Source organism: Delphinapterus leucas, chromosome 12, assembly GCF_059928025.1.
Source record: "Delphinapterus leucas isolate spDelLeu-1000000601 "Yukka" chromosome 12, BTC_Dleu_Yukka2, whole genome shotgun sequence".
Taxonomy (NCBI): Eukaryota; Metazoa; Chordata; class Mammalia; order Artiodactyla; family Monodontidae; genus Delphinapterus; species Delphinapterus leucas.
Window position 1 is genome coordinate 16,880,369 of NC_143140.1, and position 13,453 is coordinate 16,893,821.

Below are 13,453 nucleotides of genomic sequence, written 5' to 3' on the forward strand. Positions count from 1 at the left end.
TCTGGGAGAATCCCACGTGCCGCGGAGCGGCTGGGCCCGTGAGCCATGGCCGCTGAGCCTGCGTGTCCGGAGCCTGTGCTCCGCAACAGGAGAGGCCACAAGAGTGAGAGGCCCGCGTGCCGCAAAAAAAAAAGGACACCTGGGACTTCCCTGGCGGTCCAGTGGTTAAGACTGTGAGCTTCCACTGCCGGGGGTGCAGGTTCAATCCCTGGTCCGGGGACTAAAATCCCACATGTCGCACAGTGTGGCTACACACACAAAAAAGGACACCAGCCTTTCCCGCCTGTATTGTCTCCCCATGTGAGACAAAAGAAAATGTTGAAAGTGTGTAAAACTCAATTCTGAACAAATGATGAACATGCACTTATCAATTCCAGTATAATATGAGGGAGGCGAAATGACATCAGTAGCTTAGGTGAGGCATGTATAGATTTTTTTTTTTGAAACTGACCCATTCTTATTTTTCATCCTGTAGTTGAGATTAGCTTAATCCTCCTGCAACAGAACCCTTTAAGTAGTACAGCTATTAAATAATGGTCCCACAAAAACTATTTAGCAACATCTAAAACAACCTAATTTTCTAATACGCCAGACAGGTTTTTCCAAATTCTCTTCAAGGACAGTATGTTTATGGAGGAAACTGAAAGACTGCTTTTCAAACAGATCAGGGCACAACAGCAGCAGCTACAGTTATAAGTTAACTGTCTAACCAGTTACTGGGAAAACACAAAAGAAAATGATTCAGAGTTTACATGAAGAAAGTGTCTGTGTTTCTGTAGGATGAATAAATTCAATATTTTTCAATATTTTTACTCGGAAGTATTTTGGGATTAAGATCATTTGCTTGAAAACCAGCACTGACCGTTTGGTTGTGAAGAACTTTTATGGGAGTGGAATGCTCTGCACATTCGTTGGCAGTTCTATTATCTGCTGTAGTCGTGTTGGAATCCACCATATCCACTAACGCCACACTCAGATTCACCCGTAATGAATAGAGAACGAAGAAACCAAAAAAGGCCAAAAATGCTAGGTTGTAACGAGCAGAGCGGCACACTGGAGCTGAAATAAAGATTGGTGGAAAAACTTTCATTTAAAGAGTAACTTAGATGATACTGTCTAAATCACAAAAGAGGTCACTTCTTAGATGTACACAAATGAATAAATCATGAATGTTTTTCTGAGAATATTCTCAGATGAAGCATATCTAAAAACATGTACCAAAGAGAATTTGTTCCCAGTACCTGTAGTTTTGATAAAGATTTAACATATGAGAGCCTGAACTGTAAGACGGTTGCTTAAAACATGGAGGCAACAACTTTGCTCAGAAAAATCTGCATTCCGGAGTCAAAACCAAACCCCCAATCCCTGTCAGCTGGCAAGAGAAGAGAAAAGCAGGTAAGCGGGTTTAACGGCATCACTATTTCTGAAAAACATGTCTCAAACATGGCCAATAAGTCCTCGAGCGTTCAGCGTGGCACGTACATTACTGACTACGGGTCAGTAACCCTCTCATCATAAACGTTATCTCAGCACAAAAAAATTTACTGCCAAGGCCAGGGCAGGAAACCCCTCCTGATAATTTCTTACCTTGAAAAGTATCCTCAGAGGCTGGGTTTGAATCAGAAGCCATGATTAATACTTAAGGCTCTCCTAAACTAAATGCATTTAAGAGCCCAGAAGCAAACTTGCAGAATCTATGACAGTTGCAGCCCCTGTGACAGTTGTTCAGTTGGTCTCCCTTAAAGGGCCCACAGTAAAAAGCACAATTAGTGAATGTACCACAATGATTTAAAAAAAAAAAAAAGGAAGGCAGAGTGGGTTGAAGGAACCAATGAAAGGACGATCATGTGACAGGAGGAGTCTGACCTAGTTTTTTACTCTATAGGCGTATGCACATATTTTCTCTTTTTTCTTCTTTTACTGAGTTGCAGAACTGGAGGGGGGATGAGAATGCAGGAAGCTGACTTAAGGGTGACTGACCCCGAGCGACAACGAGGAAGTGGCTAATCCAGGTTTTTACAACTTAAGTTTGGTCAACACTGAGTGTTTGATAAGTATCTGTTGAAAGATACGAACATCTGTTTCATCTGCTAATGACAAGTTAAAGTTAAGTACGTATATATGAATATATGTGTGCTTTTATTTGGCAATGACTTATTAGCATTACACACACACACACACACACACACACACACGTGTCTGTTTTTCCCTACTCAGGAATCCTGGTGTTTTCATTGACCTAACCTCACACAAGGATACATTTTTCAGAGTACAACGGTCTTGGTACAGATTCAGATCGAAGCTTTAATGAATACAGCATAACCGTATTTACGTGTATGTTAATATACTGTGATCCAACTCACTTTTCTACAAGCACTCATACACTTAACAACTGCTATCACTTTTTCCTCTGTGCAAGATTGACATCTTTTAACAGACAACTTTTCATTTGGCATTCTTGCCTCCCTTTTCAGGAGTACAGCTGGCATTAGAGCGATGGCACTGCTGCCACAGTTCGATCCAGACCTGTGAAAACTATATTTCTAAAGCTTCATTCACGCTGCCTCTGTTACCTGAATCTAGACACACTGGCTCTCTGCCCCAAGCAAAAAGGCAGCTGTCTGGTTAAGGACAGTTGCAGGATGCAAGGCATGTTTTATAGGAGAGCACATTTTCTTTATCATTGCTCTGTGTTGGACGAGAATATACAGAGAAGTCTGGATGGGGGTGGGGCTCATAATCTTTCCAAATTTGGGCAATTAAGATGTGTTACTCTGGGTAATTTGGAGCAGGAAATACCCAGATTAATGTACTGTCTGCTTTGCCAAGGTACCATATACAAAGTTCATTATCCGCTTCAGCAGAGGAGTGAGAAGATGTGACTTACGGTTTAAAGAGCTTCTCTGGTTGCTGTGTGGAGATGACAAAGGGGCAGAAGTGGTGAGGGATGTAGACACAGGGAGATCACTCAAGGGATTATTGGCAGTTTCCAGGAAAGAGGTGATGGTGGCTTAAAGTAGAGTAAAGCCCAGGCAATGGAGAGAAATGCGTGGATTTGAGATAACTTTAAAGGCAGAACTGACAGGCCTTGCCAACACACTGCCAACACACTGGACACGGGGGTTAGTGGAAGGGAGGGACACAGTTACCAGCGATGCTCTTACTCTGAACAACTTTACTTTTTGCTACTCTGGCTTGTAATGTTATCACTCCATTCTCTCCTTGAGTTGCCGTATTTTAACCGTATGTTATCAGTTTCTCCCCACACGATAACTGACTAGGAGTATGATATACCTTACCGTGTGAATATCATGTAGGGGTAGAAGCTTGGGAAGTGGAGGAAAGGTGAGTAAAATGATTTCAAATTCCTAGTGATACTACTTGGAAATCTGACCTAGAAGTTATGGACCTGGCAACGTTAACTTTTGGGGGCACCGAGTCAATAATCAGAAAAGAAAAAGCCAACACAGGAGTCACAAAGTATACGACTATGAGATTTTAAGAACATTACAAATAAGGGGTTACTAGTTTTCAAAAATGATTGTCGATTACAAATCAGTCAGAAAGATTTTGTTTCAAGAAAGTATGGTGACAGCGCAAAATGTGCCTGTGAATTTGGCCAGTGTTTGAAATTGGTCCAAGAAAAGCGTGCTTGCGTGACGAGGGGAGAGAACATTCATCCGGCGCCCGCCACACTGAAATCAAGTTCAGAACAAAGCCATGCTTGCGTAACCAACGGAGCACCCATCAAAACAAACATCAGCTTCTAAAACATGGTTTAAACTTAGGAATGTGGAGTGGGCGGAGCTGAAAGAACAGAGGCTGATTTAGATTGAAGCCGACCTGGTGACGGAGCTCAGCTCTGATTTTCACTGGCTGTATGTCTTTGGGGAAGTTAGTTAATAGCTTTCATTATCAGGTTTCTCAGCTCCCAAATGAGGTGACCGCCACCCACCTCACTGGGTTGTGTGTGCATTAGATGAAATACTGAAGGGCAGTCAGTAAAAGTGAGCTCCTTTCCCGTTTATCCTGGAAAAAGTTATACCAACGAGATAAACGGCTACGATACACATATGTGTGTAACACGGGACAAAAGACTGACATAAATGTGCTGTGTGTGGGGTAGGGGATGGTCAAGGAAGGCCTCTGGGAGAAAGAACACTTGCACTGAACCTTCATCAATAACCAGGTTCGAGGAAGGAGAGCGATGCAAGCAGAGGCAGCGGCAGGTACAGAAGTATGGAAAGCAAGCCAGAAGGAGCAGGAAACAGCAAACGATCTTATGGGGCTGAACTATGGTGCTGCATAGCTCAGAGTGGGACACTGGGCACTGAATTTAATAACAAGAACAATAGGTAATAGGGGCAGGACAGGAATAAAGACGTAGAGAATGGACTTGAGGACACGGGGAGGGGGAAGGGTAAGCTGGGACGAAGTGAGAGAGTGGCATGGACATATAGTCACTACCACATGTAAAATAGATAGCTGGTGGGAAGCAGCCACATAGCACAGGGAGATCAGCTCGGTGCTTTGTGACCACCTAGAGGGGTGGGATAGGGAGGGTGGGAGGGAGGAAGACGCAAGAGGGAAGAGATATGGGGATATATGTATATGTATAACTGATTCGCTTTGTTATGAAGCAGAAACTAACACACCATTGTAAAGCAGTTATACTCCAATAAAGATGTTAAAAAAAAACCCAATAGGTAATAGTTATTGAGCCCGATGTGCTCGATATCAGCCTAAGTGTTTTGCCTGTATTAGGGTTATAAAGATTAGCTGAGGTGGGGTACATGTAATATACTCAGAACAGTGCTTAGCACATAATATGCCTTCAAATAACTGTGAATTGTTGTTATTATTATTGCTCTTCCTGGACATTAGGAATTGAGGTAATTTGTTACGGATCAAGGTTATTTCTCATTTGTGAGAAATCAGAAGTTGAAAAAAGAAGTTAAGAAGCTGTTGAAGCGGGTGTTTAGTTCCCAGTGAAACATGCAGAATTGCTGAGCGAGTGGACACCCACCCGGAACTGGTGGGCGCAACCTGCCCTCGCGTGTGACCTTGAAGCACGACTTGCCTGTACGCAGAGGCAAGCACCAGGTAAGCAGACAGCTGGCACTGAGGTGGTGTGGTGACAAAGCAGGGAATTTAGAGTGCTGACAAGAAAATAAAGTGTTGGACTGTGATTCTGACCCAAGAAGCAAGTGAAATGGAGAGGGATAATGGTTTAGGAAAAGGCACACTGGAATATAAAATCTCAGGGAGGGCAGGAGCTTCTGTTCTGTTTTGTTCACTGCTGTACACCTTCAATGCCTAGAGCAGTGCCTGGGAGAGTTGGCATACGAATATTTAGGGGGCTTAAAAGCAGAGAGGTGTTTCCTGATGGAAATTTCCTGATGGAACTTCACAATTCTACCTATGAAGTTCTCTTGACGATAGATGAAACAGAGATCTTCTCTCTACTTTTGTATATGTGTGAACTCTTCCATAAAAAGATGAGCGGTCAGTGGGTGGAAGGTCCAGATGAAGTGAGAGTGGTCAAAGTGGAGCAGTTACACAGGCAGGTAGGAAGGAATTCTGGTTGTCGTTAAAGTAGTCATGGGAGATGACAAGGCCCAAGGGGTGACTGAGGAGGGAAGGAAGTCATCAGACACATAGGAGTCTGAGAAGTTGAGGGGACGTGGTGCTGGATGAGGTGCCACTCAAGATCACGGTGGGAATTAGAGTGTAGAAGATGGAGGTGTGTGAGGTGGTAAAGCCTATGATGACTGAAGCAAAGTGCTGGGAAGTGGGCAGAGGAGAAAACCACGTAGGGGAAAGGAGCCTAGCCTAATGGCGTTGCGAGTGGAGGGGTGATTGTCTGGAAGCATCAATGTGGAGTAAGGAAGAGTTGATCCCACCAACTACTACAAGATAACAGAAAATCACCCCGTGAGACAGCAGGGAGGAGTGGTGTGCCCAGAAGGCCAGGTTTCTGCTGCAGCAAGGAGGTGCCTGAGGTGAGGGAAGGCTGCTGAAAAGCTGAGGATGTCCAGCCTTTCTTCATTGTGGGAGGGTCTGGCAGTGGGGAGAAGCAGGCCTGGCTGAGGGGCAAGGAAGTATTGAGCAGTGAGGGGCTGAGACTGAGGCAGAAATCCACGGTCGGGGGCACTGACCTATGCAAAGACGATGACTTTCTCTAGAGGAGGGGGCCTGGACTGGTGAGCCCCCCGACCAGGGGACTGCATTAAAAAAGATTTCCTGGGGCTTCCCTGGTGGCTCAGTGGTTGGGGGTCCGCCTGCCGGTGCAGGGGACGCGGGTTTGTGCCCTGGTCCGGGAGGATCCCACGTGCCCCAGGGCGGCTGGGCCCGTGAGCCATGGCCGCTGAGCCTGCGCGTCTGGAGCCGGTGCTCCGCAACGGAGGAGGCCACGGCAGTCAGAGGCCCGCGTACCGCAAAAAAAAAAAAACAAAAAAAACAAAAAAAACATTTCCTATCTAAATGGATAAAACAAGTTTGGCTTTTAAACAGGGTAACATTTAACTGGTCTTAGCCTGCCTTATGGGTAGTTCATTCCTGATAAATCCTTATGTATTCTTAGCTCCCAAATTAATACCCATTTACAAGAAAACACCAAATTCCATTAAAATGGACTCAGTTACTTTAATATTAACATTGATTATCACATGACCCAAGGCCATTTCCCTTCCTTCTGTAACATGGTTGCTGTCTACCAGCGCTCCATACCTTATATTTAAGACTATATTTACACACAAATTACGTTTGTGAAACACAACGCTTATGTAACTGAACCTTGAATGTAACCCTCTGCCTCCCACACCAAAATAGTAGAGGTAAAAAACAAAACAAAAAATGAAATAAAGCAGAGGATGTGCCATTATAGCTAGAAAATCACAAGTTCCAACAGAGTGTGACATGAAGAATGGGGCCCTTATTCTGTGGTGCCAGCTTCTCTGAGGAATGCAAAATCCAGTCTTCACTGATGGTGATAATAATGATAATAATTAACACTGACAATATGCCAAACTCTATTCCAAGCACTTTCTATTAGCTTATTTAATCCTCACAATAACCCTATAAATTAGGTGTATCATTTTCCCTGATTTACAGGCACAGAGAGGTTAGGTTAGGCAGCAGAACTACGATTGGCCATTAGGCACCCTGCCTCCAGACCCATGTTCTGCCTTTAAACACAAAGAAATGTCTTAGGAGACCTAAAACTGATTTTTCATAACGTGAATGAGCACATTTTGGTGCAACAGTATGTTGAAAATCCATTTAATCAAATACAAGACACATCTCATTCATACAAAAGTAAACCTTCAACTGGTGGAAAGTGTGAGGAATGGAATTTTTATGTGTGTGCCTAATTCCCTCCTCCCTCCTACCTAAATTAGGCAGAAGAATCTATACACTTCCTGTGGTTTACCAGTATTGAGCCGCCCTTCCCCCATCACTTTGTTGTTTTGTTTTTAATTTTTATTGGAGTATAGTTGATCAATAATGTGTTATTTTCAGGTGTACAGCAATGTGAATCTGTTATATACATATATCCATTCTTTTTAAGATTCTTTTCCCATATAGGCCATTACAGAGCACTAAGCAGAGTTCCCTGTGCTATACAGTAGGTCCTTATTGGTTATCTATTTTATATATAGTAGTGTGTATATGTCAATCTCAATCTTCCAATTTATCCCTCTCCCCCTTACCCCTTGTAACCATAAGTTTGTTTTCTACATCTGTGACTCTATTACTGTTTTGTAGATAAGTTCATTTGTACCCCCCCTTTTTTTAAGATTCCACATATGAGCAACATCATATCATATTCGTCTTTCTCTGACTTACTTCACTCAGTATGACAATCTCTAGGCTGAAGGAATCAGGCTCCCTGACTTCAGACTATACTACAAAGCTACAGTAATCAAGACAGTATGGTACTGGCACAAAAACAGAAATATAGATCAATGGAATAGGATAGAAAGTCCAGAGATAAACCCACACACCTATGGTCACCTAATCTATGACAAAGGAAGCAAGAATATATAATGGAGAAAAGACAGTCTCTTCAATAACTGGTGCTAGGAAAACTGAACAGCTACAGGTAAAAGAATGAAATTAGAACACTCCTTCACACCATACACAAAAATAAACTCAAAATGGATTAAAGGGCTTCCCTGGTGGTGCAGTGGTTGAGGGTCTGCCTGCCGATGCAGGGGACACGGGTTCGTGCCCCGGTCCGGGAAGATCCCACATGACGCAGAGCGGCTGGGCCCGTGAGCCATGGCCGCTGAGCCTGCGCGTCCGGAGCCTGTGCTCCGCAACGGGAGAGGCCACAACAGTGAGAGGCCAGCATACCGAAAAAAAAAAAAAGGATTAAAGACCTAGATGTAAGGCTGGACACAATAAAACTCTTAGAGGAAAACATAGGCAGAACACTCTTTGACATAAATCGCAGCAATATCTTTTTTGATCCACCTCCTAGAGCAATGAAAATAAAAACAAAGAAAACAAAGGGGACCTAATTAAACTTAAAAGATTTTGCACAGCAAAGGAAACCATAAACAAAATGAAAAGACAATCCTCAAAATGGGAGAAAATATTTGCAAACAAAGCAACCAACAAGGGATTAATCTCCAAAATATACAAATAGCTTATGCAGCTCAATATCAAAAAAATAAACAACTCAATCAAAAAATGGGCAGAAGATCTAAATAGATATTTCTCCAAAGAAGACATACAGATGGCCAAGAAGCACATGAAAACATGCTCAACATCACTAATTATTAGAGAAATGCAAATCAAAACTACAATGAGGTATCACCTCACACCAGTCAGAATAGCCATCATCAAAAAGCCTACAAACAATGAATGCTGGAGAGGGTGTGGAGAAAAGGGAACCCTCCTACACTGTTGGTAGGTAGGAATGTAAACTGGTACAGCCACTGTGGAGAACCGTATGGAGGTTCCTTAAAAAACTAAAAATAGAGCTATCATATGATCCAGCAATCCCACTCCTGGGCATATATTTGGGGAAAACCATAATTAGAAAAGACATATGCACCCAGTGTTCATTGTAGCACTATTTACAATAGGCAGGACATGGAAGCAACCTAAATGTCCATCGATAGATGAATTGATAAAGAAGATGTGGTACATATATACAATGGAATATTACTCAGCCATAAAAAAGAATGAAATAATGTCATTTGCAGCAACATGGATGTCCCCCATCACTTTGGTGTGCATCTCTGAAATCTACCTGACTACGTAAAAGCAAATGCTTGAAAAGCAAACCAGTCAGATTGCTGACAGGTTACTGAGAATTCTGTTGTGTTCTGTCAACCTGAGACATATTCTTTTTTTTTTTTTTAAATAAATTTATTTATTTATTTTTGGCTGCGTTGGGTCTTTGTTGCTGTGTACAGGCTTTCTCGAGTTGCGGCAACTGGGGGCTACTCTTCATTGCAGTGCACAGGCTTCTCATTGTGGTGGCTTGTCTTTGTTGTGGAGCACGGGCTCTAGGCACGTGGGCTGCAGTAGTTGTAGCACACGGGCTCAGTAGCTGTGGCTCGCAGGCTCTAGAGCGCAGGCTCAGTAGTTGTGGCACACGGCCTTAGTTGCTCCACGGCATGTAAGATCTTCCCGGACCAGGGCTTGAACCTCTGTCCCCTGCATTGGTCTTAACACTACAGAAACATACTTTAATTTTAGCTCTCTCAATAAAGCAGCACTACGCATAACACAAAACCATGTCCTCTTATTCATGACGGAGCAGGGAACTTTCAAATTTGTGAAGGATTCAACAAAAATGATTAAGCATTTTGCAAACAGGAATTTCTCCAACGTAACACAAATGTGGCAGTGTTGTGACGAGGAAGAAGGATGGGACTAAAAACTGGAAGAACTGTGGTTAGTCCTTAATATGGCTACAGCAATAGTGGGACCTTAACCTCTCTGGCCCTCAGCTGTTTACATATAAAATGATGCCCACTTGATAGGAGTTAGTCTCTAAGGTCTTTTAACCGCTGTAAAATTTTACGACGAACATTTTATCAGTTTTTCTCTTCTGAAAAATAAAACTATACACATAGGCATAGATAAGGTACAGCTAATTTCATAGAGGTTTGTTCCAGAAACAAACATAAAAGATAAGTAAAACATATGCAAACATACAAAAAGAGAGGTTTTAAGGTCTGCTGAAGGTCTTCAGGCACCAAAAGTGAAAAAAAACCAATTCTGGATGAAAGGTTTTTTTTGTTTTTTTTTTAAACACCTACACTTTCTGGAATGTGCAAAGTAAACATACAGAACATAACTTAAAAAATATAACTAACGGGCATCGTGTTTCTCCTATTAGCTGTACATGGTAGATAGTATGACTAAAGCTAGGACAAAGGGCACTACTGCGAGAAAATGAGGTAATACCTGGTGCCTCTTATAAAGCGGTTACATCCATCTTTGTCTTTTCCATCCCTTCTCCTGGTGCCCCTCTCCTGTCCTGCTCGCAGCACCCCAGACACAGAGCTTCATTTAAAATATTGTTGATGGGCTTCCCTGGTGGCGCAGTGATTGAGAGTCCGCCTGCCGATGCAGGGGACGCGGGTTCATGCCCCGGTCCAGGAAGATCCCACATGCCGCGGAGTGGCGGGGCCCGAGAACCATGGCTGCTGAGCCTGCGCGTCCGGAGCCTGTGCTCCGCGATGGGAGAGGCCACAACAGTGAGAGGCCCGCGTACCGCAAAAAAAAAAAAAAAAAAGAAATTAAAATATTGTTGACTAATGCAATACCCTATAACAGTAGGCGCCTCTTCTCTAAAACCCTTATCATATTTTAAATAGCAAAACAAAATGTGTTGCTGCTCTTCTTACTTCACTTTTGCTCTCCAGTGGTATGTAAAGAGTAAAAATAAGAAGGAAAATGGTTATAATGAAGACAGCCGCCTCAAGGCATGAGGAACAGGGCTAAGATCTATACACTCAACCCATGAATCAAGCAGGGATTGTTCTTAAAAGGAATGAATTAATTTTTTTCTTTTTCAATCTACTTTATTGAGGTATATTTTACATACAATAAAATGCTCCCATTTCAAGTGTACAGTTTGGTGAATTTTGACAAATGTATACATCTGTGAATCCCAGTCAAGCTGCAGAACTTTCCCATCTGCATCTTGTACCCTAAAAAGTACCCTAGTGCCTCTGCAGGCAATTCCTTCCTGCCTGTAGCTTCCAGGCAACCACTGATCTGCTTCCTGTTATTACAGATTAGTTCTGCTTGTTTAGAACGTCATACTGATGGAGTCATACATTAATATGGTGGTTTCTTTTGTGTCTGAGACTTACCCACGTTGTTATGTGTATCAGGAATTTCTTTTTATAATACCACCGAGTATGCATGAATATACCACAATTTGTTTATCCATTCACCTGCTGATGAACTGATGGATACGTTGTTTCCAGTTTTTTACTTTTATGAATTAAAGCTGTTATAAACATTGTTTGGTATTATGGTAATGTATGTTTAACTTTAAAATAGATTGCCAGTTTTCCAAAGTAGTTGTACCATTTTACACTCTTACAAGCAAAATATGAGAGTTCTAGTTATTCTGTATGTTGGCCAATATTTGGTATCTTCAGCCATTTTAACTTTAGCCATTCTAGTAAGTGTGTAACGGCTCATTGCGGTTTTAATCTGCATTTTCCTGACAACTACTGACATTTAACATTTGAGCTAAAATTTGATTATATTTATATATATGTCTCCCAATTGCAACAGAATATAGTAGTCTCTAGGGAATATCTTTATTATTTCTGTATTTCCAAACTAGATTATTTTGCAGAAGAGGATTATAGAAATCTAACTCATATGCTATAGAAAAAGATCAGTTTATGGAACTAAGTCTGACTTCCAGGTAAAACGGCATTATGGTACAGTGTTTACATTGAGCGCCCACAAAAATAAGCTCCCAGTTGCCAGATAGAGCTATAATGTTACCACCTCTACTGCCACCATCTGGTAATGATAAAAACAAATTTAGAAGATACCACAGGATTGTACTGTTCTTGGTCAGGAAAAGTCAAATTTCGAATTCAACTCTGTTTCTCATGCACACATCTTTGACACTATAGAATGCATGCAAACTGATTTATTCTTTAGTTTTAATTTCTTTTAAAGAAGTATAGCAAAATATTTTAATTTCCCCAAATTCAGGGAAGATGCATTGTGAAGTAACTCCTTTTCCATTTGTTGCAAGACTTTGTGCAAATTACCTTAGTGCTCTATCGATAACCTATCTTGAGGATAACCTGTTTCCTAACTTAAGTCGTAGACTGCTGAGACTTAATCGTAGACAGCTATACGGGGGGAAAAATGTATGCAGTACTTTTAATCTCTTACCGCACAATTTCAAGATATTCGCTGGGTTATCCAATAATTTTCCTCCGCATACTCACAAATGTTAACCTCAGTCCTCTTTTGTGTCTCCTCTTCATGCCCAGGGAGCTAGCTACCAGATCACGTGCTGGAGGGCGAAGAGCTGTGGCAACCTGGCAGTGACACGGAGGAAGAGCCCGCGGCTCCGTCCCGTCCTCTATCCTTCAATTGCAGATTTCTCCCCAGTTCGCTCTTCTACGGGGTCCTCCCCTCCGCCCTCTGCCCATTGATGTCAAGATTCTCCCCAAGTTCGTTCTTCCACAGGGACCCCGGCTCAAAACTACCGAAAATCGCCGGGAGCCCAGCGCCGCCAGCGCCCAGCAGCTCCCCGCCCGGGCCCGCCTGCTGCACCTGCCGAGGCCCCCGGGGCTGCACCTGCCGAGGTCCCTGGGGCTGCCCCTGCAGAAGTCCCGCCCGAGCCTCCGCCCGACCCGGCCCGGCCTCACGGTCCAGCCCGCCTCCTGGGCCCCAGAGCTGCTTCTGGGCACCCGAGAAGGCGGGGGCTGAGTGGGGTCCTAAATGGGCTCCGCGTTCTTAGTCCCCTCGAGCTTAAGCAGCTCTGGACACCCTCTACCTTGGGACCGCCTCCCGCCCGAAGACCCTGGTTCTCTCAGCTGCTCACCGGTTTCCGCCCGCGGGGCGCGCTGCAAGAGCGGCGTGCGGTCCTCGCCCTCCTCGCCGTCGCTCGGGGCAAGATCCGGAACCGGGGACTTCATGACGCCTCCAAGGAGCGGCAGCGCCGACCACCCAGCGGAAAAGAAAACTCAGACTGAACAGCCGAAGACCCCCCGGGCCGCGGTGGCCAGGCCGAGCTGGGCCGCTGGCACCGCCCCCGGCCTGGCACCGCCCCTCGGCCACGTCTTGCCTCGGGCCCCGCCCAGGGGCAGTTACGCAGACTCCGCCCCTGCCGCCATCTTGGGTTCCGGCAACTCGGCAACCGGTAGTAGGGGGGACGGCGGGCTTCGGGCGTCTGGGCTTGCTGCGGCGCGGTTGGCGCCTAGGTAGCTGGCCCGCCGGGTCG

At 44.0% G+C, this 13,453-nt stretch overlaps 1 protein-coding gene across 3 annotated transcripts in view; it reads right to left on the minus strand.

Annotated features, from left to right (window-relative positions):
• SLC17A5 (solute carrier family 17 member 5) overlaps positions 1-13,239 on the minus strand; it is a 58,370-nt gene extending 45,131 nt beyond the window's left edge. For 2 of the 3 annotated variants that reach the window (XM_089921743.1, XM_022590376.3), the window contains exons 1-2: positions 13,055-13,239; positions 863-1,059 (exon numbers count right to left, since the gene is read on the minus strand). In XM_089921743.1, the coding sequence (XP_089777869.1) occupies positions 863-1,059; positions 13,055-13,148 (291 nt within the window). In that variant the 5' untranslated portion in view covers positions 13,149-13,239. Of the gene's footprint in view, positions 1-862; positions 1,060-1,587; positions 10,411-13,054 lie in introns of those variants that run through there. The other variant, XM_089921742.1, reaches the window with a different exon arrangement.
• Positions 13,240-13,453: the final 214 nt, after the last annotated feature.